Raw genomic sequence first — 22,805 nt, forward strand, 5'->3', positions numbered from 1 at the left:
CGGTTCCCCAGGTCCCACATTAGCCAGATGCACAAGGGGGCGCACGTGTCTGGAGTTCGTTTGCAGGGGCTGGAAGCCCTGGCACACCCATTCTCTCTCTCTCCCTCTATCTGTCTTTCTCTCTGTGTCTGTTGCTCTCAAATAAATAAATAAAAAATTAAAAAAAGAAAAGCTAAATGGCAAGAAATCAAACAACCCAATTGAAAAATAGGCTATGGTACTAAATATAGTTCTCAAAAGAAGAAATACAGATGGCATATAAACATCTAAAAAATGTTCTACATCCTTAGCCATCAGGGAAATGCAAGTTAAAACTACTTTGAGAATCCGTCTCCTGTCAGAATGGCTACCATCATGAAAACAAGTGACAATGAATGCTGGTGAGAACACGGAGAAAGAGGAACCCTTCTACACTGTTGGGAATGCAACCTAGTCCAGCCATTTTGGAAAAATCAGTGTGGAGTTTCCTGAGACAGCTAAAAATAGATTTACTATACAACCCAGCTATACCACTCCTAGGCATATATCCTAAAGACTCATAGCACTACCTGAGAAATACTTACACACCCATGTTTATTGCCACTCTATTCACAATAGCTAGGAAATGGAACCAGCCTAGATGTCCCTCAACTAATGAATGGATAATAAAGATGTGGTACATTTATACAATGGAGTTCTGTTCATTAGCAAAGAAAAATGAAATTTGCAGGGAAATGGATGGAGCTGGAAAGGATTATACTTAATGACATAACTCAGGCCCAGAAAGCCAAGCACGATATGTTCTCTCTCATATTGGATCCTAGCTACAAATATTTGGACTTGTATGTGAGTAAAACTCAGTAGCAGAAGCCAGTAAGCTCAAAGGGGGCTATAAGGGAGGCAGGAGAAGGCAGGGGATAGTACTGTGTATATATATAAGCAGAAGAACAGATTACTGGGTGGTGGAAAGGCCTAAATGAGGTCAGGGAAAGAGATTGACTAAAGGAAGGGTGGAGGGAGTTTCAAAATCTAAGAGGGTAGGAATAAGTCATATGAAAACCTACTTTTTTGGACAATGGTGCATCCAGAAGCCATAGAAAAATTTTTGGTGCCAGGAATGGGATACCTTCCAGTGAGTTGTTGGCCAGGGGGGTCCCTGATCCCCCTAAAACATTATAGACCATTGCCAAGGCTCTTGGTTTCTCACCAGGAATATATGGTAAGACCCTATTGCTGAAGACTCCACATGCCTGGGCTGCAAGCTCACTGAGAAATCAATCTGGAGTTGAGATGAAAACTTCCTCTGTTTAGACCAGCTGACAGAAAGTTGGAAAAAGCTATACTGCATGCAGCTCCACAGTAGAGAGAGAGAAAGAGATAGAGAGAAGTCAACAGTGTAGATACACATCAGTGGACACTGCAAGCCCTAAGATGGGTCAACCAGGCCAGCCAACGGGTACAATAGTGGCATATCTGTTATGGGGGAAATCAACTGCTCTCTAATTGGACTGGAGGCCCACTCCCTGGTATGAAAACCTATGACAGGGGAAGTCAAGAGTCCTAGGGTTGTAACACCTATTGGTGTCTGGCTAAATGCATATATTATGTTCATCAAAGTGCCTGGTAAGCACTTCTCTTAATGTTCATACCCACATATTAAGCTACTCTCACTTTTGGTTAGAGAAGCTTCTCTTTTCAGATGGCAGTGACCTCTGGGATGACTCAAAAGGTACCACAGTGCTGAGAAAAAATGACAGAGGAGTGCTTAGCACTGAAACATCTCTATCACAACTTCCAAGGCTCAGGGTTCATTGTGGAAGAGGTAGTGGAAAGAATGTAAGAGCCAAAGGAAGAGTAGGGGGCTCCTTACAATGTACTCTTCCAGACACAAAGTGGTCTGGATATCCATGACCACACAGTGCCTGACACTACCTTCATAAGACCATTATAATAGGAGGAAAAGATGATGACATCAAAATAATAGAGAGACTGATTGAGAGGGGATATGATGGTGTTGCAGTCCGGTTCGCATTGCTGGTAGAAATCACCTAACCAAGAGCAGCTTCTGGGAAAAAGAGTTTTATTTTGGCTTATAGGCTCGAGGGGAAACTTCACGATGGCAGGGGGAAACGATGGCATGAGCAGAGGGTGGACATCACCCTCTGGCCAACATAAGGTGGACACAGCAACAGGAGGGTGTGCCAAACACTGGCAAGGGGAAACTGGCTTTAATACCCATAAGCCCGCCCCCAACAATACACTCCCTCCAGGAGGCATTAATTCCCAAATCTCCTTCAGCTGGGAACCTAGCATTCAGAACACCTAAGTTTATGGGGGACACCTGAATCAAACCACCACATTCCGCCCCTGGCCCCCATAAACTGATAACCATACATGATGTAAAATGCAATGCATTCTGTCTGACTTTAAAAGTCCCCATAGTTTTATCAATCCCAATGATGTTCATACATCCCCATAGTCCAAGATCTTTTAACTGAGCCATAATACCAAAAAATAACCTAAAAAACCCCATAATGGCACAGAATAATATTCACACTGCAATAGATGGCATTAGGCATAGCAAAGAAACATTCAACTAATACAAAATTTAAAACAACCAGGGCAAACATCTGTAGCTTCAAGTCCAGCAACTCTAGCCAGTGACAAATCTTCACGTCTGATAATTCTAACCAGCAACAAGTCTCTGGCATTCCAATTCCGCCCCTCCAGCTAGGCTACTCACAGTCCTGGGAAACTTCATCGGGGCCGGCAGCTCCTCAGCAGCCATCTCATGGTCCCTGCATCTCCACTGGGTCTCCACTGCAAGCCACGGTTCATCCTCATGGCCCCATGGGGTCTCTATGCAGGCAACCAGCAAACCCGCTTCACACTGCCCATGGCCATTTCCAAAACACAAGACCGTGTTGCAAACTCAATGACCCTCTTTCCAGCATTTCTTATACTCCACGATACCAGGTAGGGTGCCAATTTGTTAATCCAGGGGGGAATAAAGCAGACTTTGAAGAACAGGGCACTCCTTGAGCACCCAGACCCCTTCAAAAGAGCTGACATTCTTCCTGTTGCCCCAGCGCAGGTCAGCTAGCCCAGTCTCAAAGGTTGTAATCTCTCAGTTGCAGCTGAATGGGCAACAGTTCACCCAAAGATTTTTTTTTCTGTGCCATATCCCTCTGCACATACCAGTTCATTTCTATGCAAAGCAACCCTGCACAACTTCTCAGGACATGGGCACAAGAGCAAGCTTTTCACACAAACTGCTAGCCCAGTCCAGGCAAAGCTCTTTCTCAGCCTCATGAGCCAAACCTCACAGTCCATAGTTCTGTCCAGAATAGTCCATCAAGCTGTACTTACAGCACTGCAAGGCATCTCTTAGGCCAAGGTTTCAACTCCTTCCACATTCCTCTTGAAAACCAGCTCCAAAAGGCCAAAGGAGTCAGATGTCTAGCAGCAACCCCACTCCTGGTACCACTTTACTGTTGCAGTCTGGTTCGCATTGCTGGTAGAAATCACCTAACCAAGAGCAGCTTCTGGGAAAAAGAGTTTTATTTTGGCTTATAGGCTCGAGGGGAAACTTCACGATGGCAGGGGAAAACGATGGCATGAGCAGAGGGTGGACATCACCCTCTGGCCAACATAAGGTGGACACAGCAACAGGAGGGTGTGCCAAACACTGGCAAGGGGAAACTGGCTTTAATACCCATAAGCCCGCCCCCAACAATACACTCCCTCCAGGAGGCATTAATTCCCAAATCTCCTTCAGCTGGGAACCTAGCATTCAGAACACCTAAGTTTATGGGGGACACCTGAATCAAACCACCACAGATGGAGAGTAGAGTTGTGAAGGGGAAAGTGAGGGGGAAATTATGATGATTTATTGTCTATAATTATGGAAGTTGTCAATACTAAAAAATAAATAAGACAAGACTGGACCAAAGAGAACTGGAGAGATGGCTTAGCAGTTAAGGCATTTGCCTGCAAAATCAAAGGAACCAGGTTTGTTTCCCTAGAATCCAAGTAAGCCAGATGCACAAGGTGGCACATGCGTCTGGAGTTTGTTTGCAGTGGCTGGAGGCCCTGGCATTCCCATTCTATCCCTTTTTCTCTGCCTCTTTCTTTCATCTCTATCTCTATCTCTATCTCTATCTCTATCTCTATCTCTATCTCTATCTCTATCTCTATCTCTCTATCTATCTATCTATCTATCTATCTATCTATCTATCTATCTATCTATCTATCTATATACATATATACACACATACATGAACAAAGAGCTGGGCATGCCTTTAATCCCAGCACTGTGTTTTAGGCCCATGGTTTTCTCAGGTGATTTTGTTCTGGCCCTGTCCCTGCAGGGTAATTAGAAAAGCAAAACAACACAGAAGAGCTCTGGCCTGTTCCTAGACAAGAAGGCTGGGGGAGGGAGGGTCTCATTAACTCTGCAAGAAGAAGCCTGTTATGTGGTGATGAGATCAGGATTAGCAACTGATCCACTTTGCCCCTCCCTATAGTGGTAAGTTTTCAGTTTCTTCAAATGTCGATGTATATGAAGTTTTTCAGGTCAAAGATTTGCCATGAGCATACATGCCCAATTCACATTCAGTTCCATTCAAGCAAGTTGCTCTGAAAGTAGCCTGCCTTGGTGCCCTAAAGGAGCTCAATAGGTTGAGTTTAGACTGGAAATCTGAAGGGTTAACTGGAAAGAGTAGAAAGGTGGTTGACTCCTGATCTCCAGTTTCATCACTAATTTCCTGGACACAATCTTGTTCAAACATCCCCATATCCATATCGTCACCTCCAAGATTCCAGAAACCTCACAGAAGGGTTAGAAGAAGGGAAGAGCAGAGGAAGGGGGAAAGTGCTATGGAATGCCATCTTCCATGCAGGACATGTGTGGCAGTCAGGTTCCCACTGCTGCTAGAAATTGCCTGACTGATAGCAGCTTTTGGGGAAAAAAAAAAAAGGGTTTGTTTTGGCTTACAGACTTAAGGGGACAGTGCACATTGACAGGGAAAACGATGGCATGAGCAGAGGGTGGACATCACTCCCTGGCCAACATAAGGTGGACAATAGCAACAGGAGACTGTGCCAAACACTAGCATGGGGAAGCTGGCTATAACACCCATAAGCCCGCCCCCAACAATACACTACCTCTAAGAGGCCTTAATTTCCAATTGCCATCAGCTGAGGAGACTAGCATTCAGAACACCTAAATTTATGGGGGACACCTGAATCAAGCCACTGCAACATGGCTGTCTCACCTTTGAGCTCACAGCAGGTATGATTACATACACCAAACCTGACAAGATTGCATCCATCCACATTCTGCCATGGATGAGTAAAGGCCTCACAGGTCCCACTCTTTCCTGAGGAGCTCTTTTTTTATTTTTTATTTTTTTATTAACAACTTCCATGATTATAAACAATATCCCATGGTAATACCCTCCCTCTCCCCACTTTCCCCTTTGAAACTCTATTCTCCCTCATATCCTCTCCCCCTCTCAAACAGTCTCTTTTATTTTTATGTCATGATCTTTTCCTTCTATTATGATTCCTGAGGAGCTCTTTGTTGTAAAGGTTGCTGGGGTGGAAGGAGACATTTTCTTCAGTGATGTAGCCTCTGGAAAGTTGTTCATGGTCCTGTATCTAACACCTCACCCTGCTTGGGTAAACAACTAAATGCAACTCTTGATTCACAGAAATAAAAAACAAGAAAAAGAAACTGGGCGTGGCGGCTCATGTCTTTAATCCCAGCACTCTGGAGGTAGAGGTAGGAGGATCCCGGTGAGTTCAAGGGAACTCTGATATTTCATAGTAAATTCCAGGTTAGCACCTTGGGACTATGAGCAGCCAGGAATAAGTGTAGCTGCCACCACCAGACTCTTAATACAAAACTGAAGAACTTCTTAACAAAAAAAAAAAAAAGAAAGAAAGAAAAAGAAAAACTATCCTTTTAGCTCATGTCAATGGCTTTTTGGCTTTTCCTGAGTTCACTCGCTCTTCTACAAGTTTTCAGTATTTATGTCAATTCACAATGAGCACAGCTCAATGGTTAGCATGGACAAATGCTTTTTCTACCATGAAGGAATTTAGTTGAAAGTGACATAAACAGGAGGCAGCTGGTAGGGAGACAGTCTTGTGTCACTGTCTGATAAGCACTACAGACAATATGTAGCACTGGTTTTTGAACTGTGTGCTATAAAATATAAGCTAGAATTAGTTTAGGTACATCTGAAAAATATGGCTAATAATTGGTGTACTCTGGATTCTCAGTTCAAATTTACATTTTAAACTGGAAGTGGTGGCACATGCCTTTAATCCCAGCACTTTGGGGGCAGAGGTAGGATTTCTGTGAGTTCAAGGCTGCAGACTTACTCTTGCATTTTCTGTTTTGTTGAAACAAGTCTACCATGCAGCCCAAGATGGCCTCAAACACACAACCCTCCTGCCTCTGTTTTCTGAGGATTACAGGTGCGTACCATTATGCCTGTATTTTCAATTTCTTTTGATGAGGAGAAAAAAAGTAGAAATTACTTTTGATTAATATAATTCTTAATTTAATGCAGCCATCTATGCCTTCCCAAGAACAGTTAAAAAAAAAAAAAACCAACTCAGTGCCTGGCACTACTTACCTAAGACCATCATGATAGGAGGAAAAAATGACAACATCAAAATAAGAGAGACTAATGGGGGCGGGGAGGGGATATGATGGAGAGTAGAGTTGTGAAGGGGAAAGTGAGAGGTGAGGGAATTATCATGATTTATTGTCTATAATTATGGAAGTTGTCAATAATAATAATAATAAAAGAATGGAGAGATGGCATAGCAGTTAAGGAGTTTGCCTGCAAAGCCAAAGGAACAATTTCCCAGGACCCAAGTAAGATAGACAAGGTGGCGCATGAGTCTGGAATTTGCAGTGGCTGGAGGCCCTAGTGGGCCCATTCTCTTTCTCTCTCTCTGCCTCTTTCATATATCTATCTATATCTATATCTATATCTATATCTATATCTATATCTATATCTATATCTATATCCATCTATATCTATATCTATATCTATCTATATATCTATATCTATATCTATATCTATATCTATATCTATATCTATCTATATCTATATCTATATCTATCTGGGAAGCTTTTAATCCCAGCACACCAGAGGCCTAGATAGGAGGATCTCTATGAGTTTGAGGCCAGCCTGAGACTACATAGTGAATTCCAGGTCAGCTTGGGCAAGAATGAGACCTTACCTCAACCACCTCGCCCCCTGCTCACAAGCAAAAATTAAAAAAAATAAAGAATGGAACAAAGAGTCTTTTGTGTCTATACCATTACTGACAGAGACAGGGCTGTCAATTCCTTTCAATGTTAAAGGTATTGTTTTGGCCAACTTACATGAAATTGGCTTTGAATAAATCACAATAGCAGGAGGAGGCAATAGATGGAGTTACCTAGGATGTGAGTAGGAAGCTCCATCCTCACACCCAGGCAGGTGGCAGGAAGCTGGCCCTAAATCCCAACAATCTCTGTGGTCCAGGCAGCAATGGCTTTGTGAGCTGCAAGGCCCTGCTTCTCAGGCTTTTCTTTTTCTCTGCCCTGGCCTCCAGCTAAGTAGAAGTTAACAAAGTTATAGACAAGCACCTTTATTCTGACCCTGTTCCCAGCTCCCTAGGACAAAAGAAAGTCTGGAAGGATCAGTGCTACAGGACTACGGGGACTCTGGCATGAGTATGGCCTGGTGACAGACACACGGTGTTTTTGGCTATGGCTAGAAGGTCACTTGGTGTGTACTTCAAGATCCACCTCCGAGCTGAAGAGGGAAGGAAGCCGAACTCCAGCGATGGTATGAAACCCAGGGACCTGCGCTTGCTCTTGGATCTGGTCTCGGAGGCGGCAGATTTCCAGGCGCTGCATTTCAATAATTCTCCCAGTTTCTTCTTGCTCATTTAGTCTCATGGTGGTAGTGTCACTGGTCATGTCTCTGCTGGGCTCTGGAAGAGACAAGGCAGGACAATTGGGGCTTGTTTACTGGAGTGCTGCAGTCTCTTTCCCCTCCCCCTACATACTCATCCAGCATCCATGGTGGGAAGACAATCCCAGGTGCTGGGGCTCGGAGATAAATAGGCCACTTGACTCTGTCTTAGTCTCAGAAACTGAGAAATGAGGACACTCCAAATGATAAGGCGCTCGCTGAACATGACCTGGCCCAGTCCTCATGCCACGCTGAGGTCATGTGCATTGGAGGCCTCATTTTGTCTCATTCCTTAGGCCTTGGGCCAGTGAGACTCCCCTGGGAGCTAGCTATGCTAGTTCCCAAACCACAAAACCCCTGACCTTGGAGAAAGATTCCTCTGTACTGCTGTGTGGTCACCTGCTCCTGCTCCACCTTGGGTGTCATCATTTTTTCTGTCTTGGGGTCTGCCATTGTCCTGGGCAATGTCATTAGGGCCCAAAGGTTCTTCCCATTCCTGAGCCTCATAGGGCATTAATGAACTTGGCCCCTATGCCATGTTACCACCCATTTCTGTGGCTTCCCCTCTTTCTCCACCACCCAAAATCAGCCCTATTGGGTACACCTTTCATTCTAGCACATCATGGCCAAGACCTCTTCTTCCTGGACAGTCCCTTTATCCACCAAACAGGCTCCTAAATTCACTTCCTCTTCTGGCCAGTTAAACCAATCATTAGTTTCTTCCTGCATTTTCTTTTTCTTTCTTTCTTTTTTTTGGTTTTTCAAGGTAGGATCTCACTCTAGCTCAGACTGACCTGGAAATCACTCTGTAGTCTCAGTGTGGCCTTGAACTCATGGCAATCCTACCTCTGCCTCCCGAGTGCTGGGATTAAAGGCGTGTGCCACCACGCCCAACTCTTCCTGCACTTTCTTGATAGCCTTGTGCTTCCATCTCATATATCCTGCCCCAGCCTTTTAGGGTCTCCACGTCCACATCTGGTCTGCTGTGTGCTAGCATTTTATCAGACTCCAAGCAGTTAGGTCCAAACTCTCCCTTCCCACTGCAGCAAGTCTTAATTTTGACCTCCATTCTTTCTCCCCCTTTTTTAAAATGTTTATTTATTGTGTGTGAGAGAGAAGAAGGCAGAGAAAGAGAGAGAGAGAGAGAGAGAGAGAGAGAGAGAGAGAGAGAGAGAGAGAGAGAATGAACATAGGTGTGGCAGGGCTTTTTCTCCTGCCAGTGCAAACAAATTCCAGATGCATGTGCTACTTTGTGCACCTAGATTTATGTGAGTACCGGGGAATCAAACCCAGGTTGTCAGGCATTGCAAGTGAGCACTTTAACCACTGAGCTATCTCTTCAGTCCCCTCTCTTTTTGACAAGTGATACTGTCACACATCTCTGACTCCCCTATCCAATCAGATATTCCAGGGGTTTCCCATTGCCAGTGCTTTTCTGTACCCCCTGGAGGAAAAACTTGAAAAGAACAGATGTTGGAGCCAAGGAAGAGAGTGTTTCAAAGAGGAAGTGATCACCAGTGGCCACTAGTCAGCCTTGCCTTGGCCTTTAATGGGTCTTATGGAGCCAACATTCAAAGAGTACTTGGCTTATCTTGCCCTCTTCCCAGAAGGAGTCTGGTCCCTGGTGTCTGGTTTTGCCTCCACACTCTTCCTTTTCTGCACTCTCGAGGATCTTGATTGGCTAGCATTTCTCCCCTACATTTCAACTTCAACCCCATTCTCTTTCTGATACTGGCTGTTCCTAGTAACTACCTCCTCAATTAAACTGGGCCCTGGCCTTGGGACCTGTGGACCCTGGCAGAGCAGCACCCCTGGGGAAGCTGTGGCACACACAGGCTTAAGTGAACAAACACCTGTGTCAGCTCCAGTAGCCCACCTGGGCCTCATTTCTGCTTACCTCTCCACTTGCTCCTTCAGCCACTTCTCTTTCAGGGCTGCAAACACAACTGTGCCATGCTCTCTCTCACCCACCTTCACGCATGACAACAAAACCAGGCACCATATGACCTCGAGAGGGTCTAATGCACGTGTAAAGCCACAGTCCTAGAGATACTCCGTGACGCATGACTGAAGATATGTCAGCACTTGAATTCTTCTCTTTGCCACCAGCAGGGCTGGCCACACCAGCATCACATGTCCCCAGAGCCTCTCTCTACATGCCATAGGCTCTTGCTGCAGATTGAAACTTGAAGATCTTCCAGGTGTCCCAATCACTGAGTGAGGTTGCTGGGTCCCAGAGGTGAGACAGTGGCCTGCATGGCATCAGCAGTCCCTGGCTCTTCCCCCCCCCCCACAGGGAGGGCTGTCAGATCTGGGGCTGCAGGCTGGTGGCTGACCTTTTGGGGAACATGCCTGGCCTGGACCACCCCACCCCACAAATATTCCCAGGGGCGCATCTTATGAGGAAGATGGCCTAGTGGAAACAACGTGTGAACTCTCCTTCATTTCCTGGGCTGTTCCCCACTCTGTTTTGGGAACATGTTTAGGGCCCTGGGCTGTGTTTCTTCCTGTCACTACTATAACTCTCTTTTCATTGCTTTAACAGCAATTTCCCATTCCTTTGCCTGTCATCATACAGATTCGGTTTGTAAGGGACCCCTTGATAGGGTCCTTCACCTACATGCCTGATTACATAAACCTCATCCTCCCTCCATGGCTGAGCAAAGCCAGCTGTCTGCATGTGGCTTTGCCCTTGTCTCTCTTCTCATATCTAGTCTCCTCTAATTCTGTCTCTTCCCAGAACCGTCACCTTCCAGACCTTATCACGATCCTTCTCTACATCCTGCCCACAGGCTTTCTTTGACAGATTAAAGATTGACTTCACTTAATCAATTGTCATTAGTTGCAGGGTTGGGGAACTGAACCTAAGGTCTCATATAAATGCTAGGAGTTTGCCACTGAGCTACAAGCTTAACTCAAATTCTCATTTTCATCTCTAATTTGATGAATTTCCACCTCTTCTCTCTTTCTTTTGGTCAGATTTGCTAAGGATTTATAAATATTGTTTATTTTTTCAAAGAACAAACTCTTCATTTCACTGGTTCTTTGTAATTTTTTGGATTCTATTTCATTAATTTCTGCCTAATATTTATTTATTTACTTATTTATTTTAAAGGGAGAGCAATAGGCAGGGGGAGAGAGACAGAGAGAAAGAGAAAGAGAGAGAGAGAGAGAGAGAGAGAGAGAGAGAGAGAGAGAGAGGGAGAGAGGGAGAGAGAGAGGGAGAAAGGGCACACCAGGGCCCTCAGCTACTGCAAATAAATTCCAGATGCATGTGCTCCCTTGTGCATCTGGGTCCTGGGGAATTGAACCTGGGTCCTTTGGCTTTGCAGGCAAATGCCTTAACTGATAAACCATCTCTCCAACCCTCTAATTTCTTATTATAGGCATTTGAAGCTATAAATTTCCCTCTTAGAACTGCCTTTATTGTGTCCCAAAAGTTTTGGTATGTTGTGTTCTCGTTATCATTTGATTCTATGAATTTTTTGATTTCCTTCTTTATTTCTTCAATGAGTCATTCATCATTCAGTAGTGTACTGTTTAGTCTCCATGACTGTGTATATGTTCTACAGTTTTTTCTTGCTGTTGATTTATAGTTTAATCCTATTGTGATGAGATAGAGTATAAGACATTATTTCAATTTTCTTATATTTGTTAAATTTTGCTTTTGGGTCTAAAAATGGTCGATTTTAGAGAATTTTCTATGTGCTGCTGGAAAGAATGTGTATTCTGCAGCATTTGGAGGGAATGTTCTCTAGATATCTATGTTCTATGATATCATTAAATCCAGATGCTTCTCTGTTTATTTTTTGCTGAGATGACCTGTCAATTGATGACAGTGGGGTACTGAAGTCACTAACTACAATTGTGCCTGGTGTTATCTGTGACCTTAGTTCTAATAGTGTTTGTTTGATGAAATTGGGAGCCCCCATGTTAGGTGCATATATGTTTAGGGTTGTAATGTTTTCCTGTTGGAGTATTCCTTTAATTAACATGAAAGGACCTTCTTTATCTTTCTTAATTAATGTTGTTTTGAAGTCTACCCTGTCAGATATTAGGATAGTGACAACTGCTTGTTTTCTAGGTCCATTTACTTGAAATACTATTTTCCATCCTTTTACCCTAAGATAGTGTTTGTCTTTTATGGAGAGGTGAGTTTCTTTGAGGCAAAAAAAACAGCAGGATCCTGACTTTTAATCCAGTCTGCAAGCTTGTGTCTTTTGGTTGTGGCATTGAGGCCACTGATGGTAAGAGTTATTATAGACTTCTGGCTAAGATGGTGGCATAGAAAGCATGCCAAAGCAGCCTAAGGGAGAAAAAGAAAAAAAAAAAACAGAAAAATACACTCTCCTACTAAAAAGTGAAGGTATATAAGAATTTATCAACCACAGCAAAGATATAGGAGAGACCCAAAACGTCTAGTCCACAGAAGCAGCTCTAGCGGCAGTGGCACCAGGTCTGCACAGCTGTGGTCACCAGGCTCTGCCTAAGCTGCAGAAAACGCCAGGTGAGGGGATTTTCCACTCACATCAGCCTCCTTGCAAACTCAAGAAATGTGAAGGGGAGGATAGCAGGGACTAGCGGAGTGGCTTATGAGGAAGAGGATCATGAGGACCAGCAGGAGAACTTCAGCCACCATCACAGCCTCCTCATCCCCACTGCAAGCACAGTGCCAGCAAGCACCAGAGACCTGGGGAAGGGAACTTACCTACACGGCACTTGACCCACCAACCCAGCCAGCCTACCTGAGCCTACAGCACAGCAGAGAGGAACCCAAGTGGGTGCGCAGCATAGCTGAGACCAAAGCCTTCCCAAAAGGTAAATGGGCTTACACCAGGTCAGTACCTGACAAAAAGGCCTGGTATATGGGCTTGCACTGGAAGTGCTAATTGCACCTTCCATGTCAGGGTAAATTATGTGTTAACTCTGATAGTTGGATTTGTCATTCTTAAATAAGCTATATTTTGGGCTTGTCATTTGTTGCTTCCTGATTTATAGTGCCCTTGTCTCCACTTTTGTCATTCACTGGAGCAGGGTCTCACTCAGTCACAAGCTGACCTTGGAACCTTCTACAGACCAAAAATCTCAGCCTCCCAGTTGACAAGATTAAGGGTATGGGGCAACACACATCCTTAGGGACTTGGGCTTTGTTAGAGTATCTGCCATAATAACCACTATTGAATAAATAATCTGTGCTGGTCTTCATTGAATGTGTATACTGTTTAATTAAATTTTAGAATTTGCCTATATTTTGTTCTACCCAGCTGACTAGAATACTCATCTAGCAGGAAAGCTCAACACCTACGGTCACTGTTGTGGTTACTCTGAGAGTCTTTTTTTTAATTTAATTTTTATTAACATTTTCCATGATTACAAAAAAATCCCATGGTAATACCCTCCCTCCCCCCCACACTTTCCCCTTTGACATTCCATTCTCCATCATATTACCTCCCCATCTCAATCATTGTACTTACATATATATAATACCAACCTATTAAGTACCCTCCTCCCTTCCTTTCTCTTCCCTTTATATCTCCTTTTTAACTTACTGGCCTCTGTTACTAAGTATTTTCCTTCTCACGCAGAAGCCCAGTCATCTGTAGCTAGGGATCCACATATGAGAGAGAACATGTGGTGTTTGGCTTTCTGGGCCTGGGTTACCTCACTTAGTATGATCCTTTCCAGCTCCATCTATTTTTCTGCAAATTTCATAACTTCATTTTTCTTTACCGCTGAGTAGAACTCCATTGTATAAATGTGCCACATTATCATTATCTACTCATCAGCTGAGGGACATCTAGGCTGGTTCCATTTCCCAGCTATTATAAATCGAGCAGCAATAAACATGGTTGAACACGTACTTCTAAGGAAATGAGATGAGTCCTTTGGATATATGCCTAGGAGTGCTATAGCTGGGTCATATGGTAGATCAATCTTTAGCTGTTTTAGGAACCTCCACACTGATTTCCACAATGGTTGGACCAGATTGCATTCCCATCAGCAGTGTAGAAGGGTTCCTCTTTTTCCACATCCCCACCAACATTTATGATCATTTGTTTTCATGATGGTGGACAATCTGACAGGAGTGAGATGGAATCTCAATGTAGTTTTATTCTGCATTTCCCTGATGACTAGTGACACAGAATATTACTCTAAGAGTCTTTTAAGAGCCACACCTAGCCACTTAAGCTCCTACCCTGAAGACATATAACATCAGATTAATTGATATATCTAATAATCCTCAAATTCTTAGAAAACCCAAGCATCAAATTAATCCAAGGTGCAAAAATCCCTACATTATAATACAAGAAACACAAAAAATCAAGACAATATAAATCCTCCAAAAATTATAAATTCATCAGAAATGACCTCCAGTGAGACTGATTTAGAGGAAATGCATGAGGACAATTTCAAAAGGATGATTATAAATATGCTCAAAGAGGAAATTAAATGAATCAAAAAAGATACAGGAGGTCTGGAGAGATGGCTTAGTGGTTAGGCGCTGGCCTGTGAAGCTTAAGGACCCCAGTTCGAGGCTCAACTCCCCAGGACCCATGTTAGCCAGATACACAAGAGGGCACACATGTCTGGAATTCGTTTGCGGTGGCTAGAGGCCCTGGTGCATCCATTCTCTCTCTCTCTGCCTCTTTCTCTGTCTGTTACTCTCAAATAAATAAATAAAAATAACAAAAAATTTAAAAAAAGATACAGGAAACCAATTTAATTAAGTAAGGAGGTCAATGTAAGACATGAATAAGGAAATAGAAATAATAAAGAAAAACCAGTCAGAAGTGCTAGCAATGAAAAACACAGTCAAATTAAAAAATCTGTAGAAAAGCTCACTAGTAGAATGGATGGAGAGAACAGAATCTTTAAATTATAAGACCAGGTGGCATATCTAATACAGTCCAACAAAGGAAAAGGCAAGGTAATAGGAAGGCATTAACAGGAATTTTAAGATAGTCAGGACACTATGAAAATATCAAACATAAGAATTTGGGTATAGCAGAAGGAGAAGAATTTTACTCTAAAGGCATAGTAGGCATTTTCAACAAAATCATAGAAGAAAATTTCCCCCAAATTGGGAAAGAGATGCCAATGCAGATATAGGAAGCCTTTAGACCACCAAACAAACAAAACTTGGAAAGAATTTCTTCTCATCATATTATAATTAAACTACCAAACACACAAACCAAAGAAAATATATTGAAAGCAGTTAGAGAGAAAAAGCAAGTCATTTATAAAGGCAAGCCCATCAGGATCACAGCAAATTACTTAACACGAACTTTAAAAGCCAGAAGGGCTTAGAATGATGTATTCCAAATTCTGAAAGACAACAACTGTCAACCAAGAATACTTTACCCAGTAAAGCTATCCAACCACATTGATGGAGAAATAAGGATATTCTACAACAAAAACAGCTAAAGGAATATATGACAAATAAGCCAGCTCTAAAGAAAATGCTTGAAGGGATCCTCCACGCTGAAGAGAAAGGAAAGCATACATATGAAGAAACAGGGAAAAATAAATTGTACTCTAAAAACACTTAATACAAGATAGCAAAAAGGAAAAAAGGAAGCACTACAAAACAAGAAGAATGGCAAGTAAAAGTACATACCATTATATAATAACTCATAATACCAATGGCCTCAATACCCCAACCTTTAAAAGACACAGGCTTGCAGATTGGATTAAAAGGCAGGGCCCTTACATTTGTTGTCTCCTAGAAACTCATTTCTCCACAAAAGACAGATGCTATCTTAGGACGAAAGGATGGAAAATGGTATTCTAAGCAAATGGGCCTAGGAAGCAAATAGGTGTTGCTATCCTAATATCTGACACGATAGATTTCAAACCAACATTAATGAGGAAAGATAAAGGTCACTTTATATTGATTAAAGGAAAAATCAACAGGGAGACATTACAATTCTAAATATATATGCCCTAACATGGGGGCTCCCAATTTCCTTAAACAAACACTATTAGACTTAAGGCCACAGATAACACCAAGCACAATTGTAGTGGGTGACTTCAATACCCCAGTCTTATCTACTGAAAGATCATCTTGACAAAAAATAAACAAAGAGTCATTTGGATTAAATGATGTCATAGAACAAATGGACCTAACAGATATCCAAATGCTACAGAATACACATTTTTCTCAGCAGCACATGGAACATTTTCTAAAACAGACCATACAGTAGGACACAAAGCAAATCTTAACAAATACAGGAAAACTGAAATAATCCCTTGTTCTCTAGCTGATCACAATGGGATTAAACTAAAATCAGCAACAAGAAAAACTACAGAGCATATACAAAATCATGGAGACTAAACAGTACACTAATGAATGATGTTTGGGTCATTGAAGAAATCAAGCAGGAAATAAAAAATTCATAGAATCAAATGATAATGAGAAAACAACATATCAAAGCTTTGGGGACACAATGAAGGCAGTCCTAAGAAGTTATAGGTTTTAGTGCCTATATTAAGAAATTAGAAAGATGACAAGTAAACAACTTAATGCTTCACCTTAAGGCCTTGGATAAAGAACAAGGTAAACCAAAAATCAGTAGACTGGAAGCAATAACAATGATTAGGGTAGAACTTAATGAAATAGAAACCAAAACAACAATCCAAAGAGTTTTTGCCTTCTTTACATGCCTTATTTCTTTTTGTATCCGGGCTTTTCTCTGGAATCCTTTTTCCCTTCCGGATGTACAATTTACATAAAAAATCTCATAAAGAGATTTTGTTGCAAAGTTAATTTTTTTTTGTCAGAAAATATTTTTTCATTTGGTAATTTGGAAAACTTCACTGCTTATATATATCAAGGAGGCAGTTTGCTTCAGCACTTTGAAGAAGTTACAATGCCACCATGCCTGGCTTCACTGTTACTACTGAGAAGTCACAGGTCCAGTGGCACTGTCACTCTTGACACAGTCTCTCCTTTCTAACCACTTTTAGCATTTTCTTGTTTTTGGTATTCTGATATGCAGATGTAGGTTTGTTGCTAATGATCTGTCTGAGCGCCATTGAGATCCCTGGACCTGATACTGGGCATCTAGCATCATTTCTGAAAAACTGTCAGTTATTCCTTACGATAATGTTACCGTTTTCATTCATTGTTTCTAAGGTCCAACTGGACATACATGAAACTATTCTATCCTGTCTTTGTCCCTCCCTCAAAGCTGCTGTCTTCATTCTTTCAGTTCACAAATTCTTCAGATGTCTCTACTATACTACACAATTTGTCCACTGAGTTTCCAATGATAAAACTACAGCATCAGGTTTCATTTCCAGAAGTGTTGTTTGTGGGATTTCTTTTCTAACTGGCCTAGATAATTGTGAGGAACTTTCCCCCCACCTCGCCCCAGGAAGAGTCCAGGCTGACCTGGAATTCACTATGGAATCTCAAGCTGGCTTTGAACTCATAGCAATCCTTCTACCTCAGCCTCCTGAGTGCTGGGATTAAAGGGGTATACCACTACACTGGCCTCTTTATTTCATTAAACATACAAAGCATTCATATTTTAATAATTCTATTTTCCATAGTCTTGGTTGCTTTTGTTTAGTTTGACATTTTGAGGAATTTGTAGTATATGTTAGGTTTTTGTTTTGTTTGTTTGAGGTAGGGTCTCATTCTTGCCTAGGCTCACCTGGAACTTACTCTGTAGTCCAGACTGTCCTTGTACTCACGGCAGTTCTCCTACCTTAGCCTGCCAAGTCCTGGGATTATAGACATGAGCTACCATGCCTGACTAGACTTTGTTCTTCTTTCTTTCTTTCTCCCTTTCTTTCCTTCTTTCCTTCCTTTCTTCTTTCTTTCCTCCCTCCCTCCCTCCTTTTTTTCTTTCGTGTTTTTATTTTTTGAGTTCTTCATTTCCAGTTTAGGATTTAGATTTCTTGGCTTATCTAGTCAGATACAATTCTTCCATCCTTTTCCCAGCTTTTCACTTTCAGCACCCTTTGTTTTCTTTTGTGTTCTCTTTGTTCTTACAGTTTATTCATGTAAGTTTAGTTGGTTTTTAATTAGCCTTTTAGTCATAAGTTTTAATGATATGCCTTTAGTAATTGAAAAGCAAGCAGGTGTATCTGCTACGTCTGTTAGGTAATTGTCTTGTGCATTTGAAAACAATATTAAATGTTGCTAAAACTAAAGCAGTGGTTAGGGGATGACAGCCTCCCATGTGTGCGCATACACGTGCATGGTCTTGTGCCTCTGTGTGGGTACATCTGTGCCACAGTGTGCATGTGATGGTCAGAACACAGCCTTGGGTGTGTGCTCATCTTCCACCTGGTTTCAGCGGTCCCTTGTTCATGCTGTGCTCACCAGGCTACTTGGCCATGAGCTTCCAGGGATTCTCTTGTCTCTGTTTCCCATCTTGTTGGAGGTGCAGTGGAATTACAGATGCCTAATACAATACCTGGCTTTATGTGGGTTCTGGGACTTTATTCACTGAGCCATTTCTCCCAGCCTCAGAGAAAGAATTCTTAAACATAACTGAATTGGCCAATTCCTTAACTTGAGAATGTTTTGCTTGTGTTCTGCCCACCCCTGAGGTATGGTCTCACTGTAGCCCAGGCTGACCTGGAACTCACTTTGTAGCCCAGGCTGGCCTTGAACTCATGGGGATCCTCCTACCTCAGTGTCCAAAATGCTGGAGTTAAAGGCATTAGCCACTCACTATACCAGGCATAAATTTAGGTTTTTCATGATCACGGTAGACAATTGATAATACTTGTCTTTTGTTTGTTTGTTTTGGTCTTTTTGAAGTAGGGTCTTGATCTAGCCCAGGCTGATGTGGAATTCACAATGTAGTGTCAGGGTGGTCTTGAATTCACAGAGATCCTCCTACTTCCTAAGTGCTTGGGTTAAAGGTATGTACCACCATGTCCGGCAATAACTGTCTTTTTAAAAAAATATATATATTTTTTTACCTGGGCATGGTGGTGCACACCTTTAATCCCAGCACTTGGGAGGCAGAGGTAAGAGGAGCGCCATGAGTTCAAGGCCACCTGAGACTATATAGTGAATTCCAGGTCAGCTTGGACTAGAGTGAGACCCTACCTCAAAAAAAGGGGGGCACATGACACAAAAAACTTTATATATAAAATGTTATATGTATAATGTATAATATATATAAACATACATAATGACAGATACATGTATCCTATGAAATATCTGTTATTAGATTATTTTTGTCACTGTGTGCACGTTAGAGACTAGAGTTGCTATTAAACATTTCTTTTGGGCTGGAGAGATGGCTTAGCAGTTAAGGTGTTTGCCTGTGAAGGCTAAGGACCCAGGTTTGATTCTCAGGTCTCACATAAGCCAGAGGTGGCGCATGCATCTGGAGTTCGTTTTCAGGGGCTGGAGGCCGTGGTCCTCCCATTCTCTCTCTCTCCCTCCCCCCATGGCTCTAACAAGTAAATAAAAAAAAATTATAAAAAGAAACATTTCTTTCATGTGTGTATGTGTGGGTGTGGTGTGATGTATTATGTGTGGGGTATGCATGTGTGCAGATGCGTGCATTGCAGATGCGTGTGTTAGAGGCCAGAGGGGAACTTCTGGTGCCCTTCTCTATTGCTCATTCTTGTAGTTCCTTGAAATGGTATCTTTTCCTCGACCCAGACCTGCCATTATTTGGTCAGTGATCCCCCACCTCGTGATTCTTTGGTCTCTGCCCCCACTACCACCCCAACAGACTGGAGTTACAGATGTGCATGGCTATGCCCAGCTTTGTTTGTTTGTTTGTCTTTTGTTTTTCGAGATATGGTTTTACTCTATCCCAGGCTGACCTGGAATTCACTATGTAGTCTCAGGGTAGCCTCGAACTCACTGCAATTTTCCTACCTCTGCCTGCCAAGTGTTAGGATTAAAGGTGTGTGCTACCATGCCCAGCTGTGCCCAACCTTTTAAAAAATATTTAATTACTTTATATTTGCAATCAGAGAGAGAAGACAGACAATCAGAGAGGATGGGCATGTCAGGGCCTCCATCCACTGGAAACAAACTCCAGATGCATGCGTCACTTTGTGCATTTGGCTTTATGTGGGTACTGGAGAATCAAGATCAGGTCCTTAGGTGTTTCAGACAAGGGTCTTAAGTACTGAGCCATCTATCCAGCCCTAATCTTACTATTTATTAAAGATGAAAGCAAATTTGCTTATTAATAAGATGTACTTTTACATAAAGAATTAAATCTTCACAGAATATTTGATACTTTAGTGTATAGACATCTTTTAATTAATTTATTTATTTGGTTTTTCAAGGTAGGGCCTCACTCTAGTCCAGGCTGACCTTGAATTCACACTGTAGTCTCAGTTTGGCCTTGAATTCATGGTGATTCCCCTATCTTTGTCTCCTGAGTGCTGGAATTAAAGATGTGTACTGCCATGCCCAGCTTTCTATTTATTTATTTATTTATTTATTTGAGAAAGATAGAGAAAGAATGGGCATGTCAGGGTCTCGTGCCACTGTAAGTGAACTTCAGACACATACACCACTTGGTGTATCTGGCTTTATGTGGGCACTGAGGAATCAAACCCAGCCAGCAGGCTTTGCAAGCCTTTAACCACTGAACCATCTCCCCAGCCCTAAAACTTTTACTTTGATAATTTCACATATGTATTAATGTATATTCATCATATTTACTCCACTATCCTCTCTGTCCCCTTTTCTTCATGTCTTATTTTTTGTCACACCTCTGAAAAACTGATGGTTGCTTGCTTGGGCTTGGGTGGTGGGTTATTACTGGACCACAGGCAACCACCCAGTGGCTACACCACGGCAGAACATGACTCCCTCTCCTCCTACAACTACTGACTCCTAATAGTTCCTCAGGGAGGGGTGGAGAATATTTCTTATGTAATTCTTTTTCCTTTCCCTTTAAATAGCTTCTCATCTTTTTGTCTTCATTTTAATTGTACAAATCCCTTACCCATAATGCTAAAATGTAAAAAGATTTAAAAATGGAACACTTTTTTTTTAAATTCATGAAGCTGAGTGTGAATATTCATATGTCACTTCAGAATCCTAATGTGTTTCATTTCAGGGCACTGCCCCAGACCCCTCTGGGGATGTTATATAATATATGACATGCTCTTTCCGGATTCGGAAAGACTCTGAATTCTGAATTGTAGCTAACTCTGAGGGTTTCAGATAGCAGAATGAGAACTTGGTTTTGACTATAAGCAGGCCCTCAGAGATCCTCTGGTCTGTAGGCATGTAGCATGGACAAATTCCCAAATGGCCACAGGTGGATGTATCCTGATACAGAAAGAAGCCAAAAGGAGGAGACCTGCTCACAATTGCTATTGGGCTCTTCATCCCTATGCCTACTTCCTTGGTGACATTACCTGTCTCTGGAACTTCTTGTGGCCGGACTTTCTTGGTCAGTTTCAGAGCTGATTCAAGGTCATAAACTTGAGAGCGGGTGAGCTTCAGCTCCCTGCGGAGGTCATTGATTTCCTTGATCAGAGAGACATTTTCCTTCAGAAAGAAAGGAAAGAGAGTATGATGTATGAGTGACAGGTAGACACAGGGCATGCCATGCCAGGGTTGAGGAATGAGCACAAGTGGGTCTGGACCCAGCTGCCCTGCTTCTTGCTGGGCCTCTCATGGTGTTTGCTTACTTGCTTTCAGGGGACCTCAGTACTATCCCCATCCATCCATTCTCTTTTGAACATCAATGATGCTTTTCTAAGCACTTTTGTATGACTTAAATGTGCCCAAGCATAGTAATTGTATCACTAGAGTTTATGACAATCAATTGCAGGGGGGGGGAGGAGTAATGGAGATTGAATCCTTATGCATGTGCTCTACCATGGCACTATACTCCCCAAGTCCTACAATCACAATTTTACATAATAGGACACTGAGGCACAGGGTTAAGTGGCCTGAATTACACAACAAGTGGCGGAGCCATGATTGTAACCCCAGCAATTTGGCTCCCGACCTCTCAAGTACTGTGCTCTCCTTTATTCATTCAGCCCATTCATTTGTTGAAACTATAGGGTACATACTAAGTCCTTGGAATGCAACAGAAGGAAGACATGGCTCCTGCCCCACTATACATGCTACTTAGTGAGAAATACAGAAAAGTAACCAGATAATGAACATCTGGTACAATCACTGGAAATTCACTTCTCTTGTTTATGTTTGACAAATATCCATCTATCCAGTAAGTCTGTCTGAATAAAATGTGCAAGCCATGGTGGTAATCATGGGGATACAGGAAATGAGAGCTGGTCCCTGCTCCTGAGGAGTTTACCACTTGCTGGGGGACATGGGCAAGTTTTAATGTGGTACCAGCCTGCTGACATGGAGATAGGGCACATCAGAAAGGCACCTCATCTTGCCTCAATAATAGAAGGATTCTTAGAAACTGACTCCTGAGCTAAGGCTTAAAAGAGGTCACATGGGGGCTGGAGAGATGGCTTAGCGGTTAAGCGCTGGCCTGTGAAGCCTAAGGACCCTGGTTTGAGGCTCGGTTCCCCAGGTCCCACGTTAGCCAGATGCACAAGGGGGCGCACGCATCTAGAGTTCGTTTGCAGTGGCTGGAAGCCCTGGCGCGCCCATTCTCTCTCTCCCTCTATCTGTCTTTCTCTCTGAGTCTATTGCTCTCAAATAAATAAATAAATAAAAATTAAAAAAAAAAAAGAGGTCACATGGAGGGGTGGAGAGATAGCTTAGTGGTTAAGGCACTTGCCAGCAAAGCCAAAGGACCCAGGTTTGATTCCCAGGACCCACTTAAGCCAGAAACACAAGCTGGTACATGCGTCTGGAGTTCTTTGCAGTGGCTGGAGGCCCGGGTGCATGGATTCCCTATCTGCCTC

At 42.5% G+C, this 22,805-nt stretch overlaps 1 protein-coding gene across 1 annotated transcript in view; it reads right to left on the minus strand.

Annotated features, from left to right (window-relative positions):
* Nucleotides 1-7,718: 7,718 nt before the first annotated feature.
* Nucleotides 7,719-22,805, minus strand: part of Cfap57 (cilia and flagella associated protein 57) — a 93,069-nt gene continuing 77,982 nt past the window's right edge. The window contains exons 22-23 of the mRNA XM_004672484.2: nucleotides 21,327-21,459; nucleotides 7,719-7,983 (exon numbers count right to left, since the gene is read on the minus strand). Coding sequence (XP_004672541.1) covers nucleotides 7,769-7,983; nucleotides 21,327-21,459 — 348 coding nt within the window. The 3' untranslated portion in view covers nucleotides 7,719-7,768. The remainder of the gene's footprint in view (nucleotides 7,984-21,326; nucleotides 21,460-22,805) is intronic.

This window comes from Jaculus jaculus, chromosome 5 (genome assembly GCF_020740685.1).
Source record: "Jaculus jaculus isolate mJacJac1 chromosome 5, mJacJac1.mat.Y.cur, whole genome shotgun sequence".
In the NCBI taxonomy this organism is placed as follows: domain Eukaryota; kingdom Metazoa; phylum Chordata; class Mammalia; order Rodentia; family Dipodidae; genus Jaculus; species Jaculus jaculus.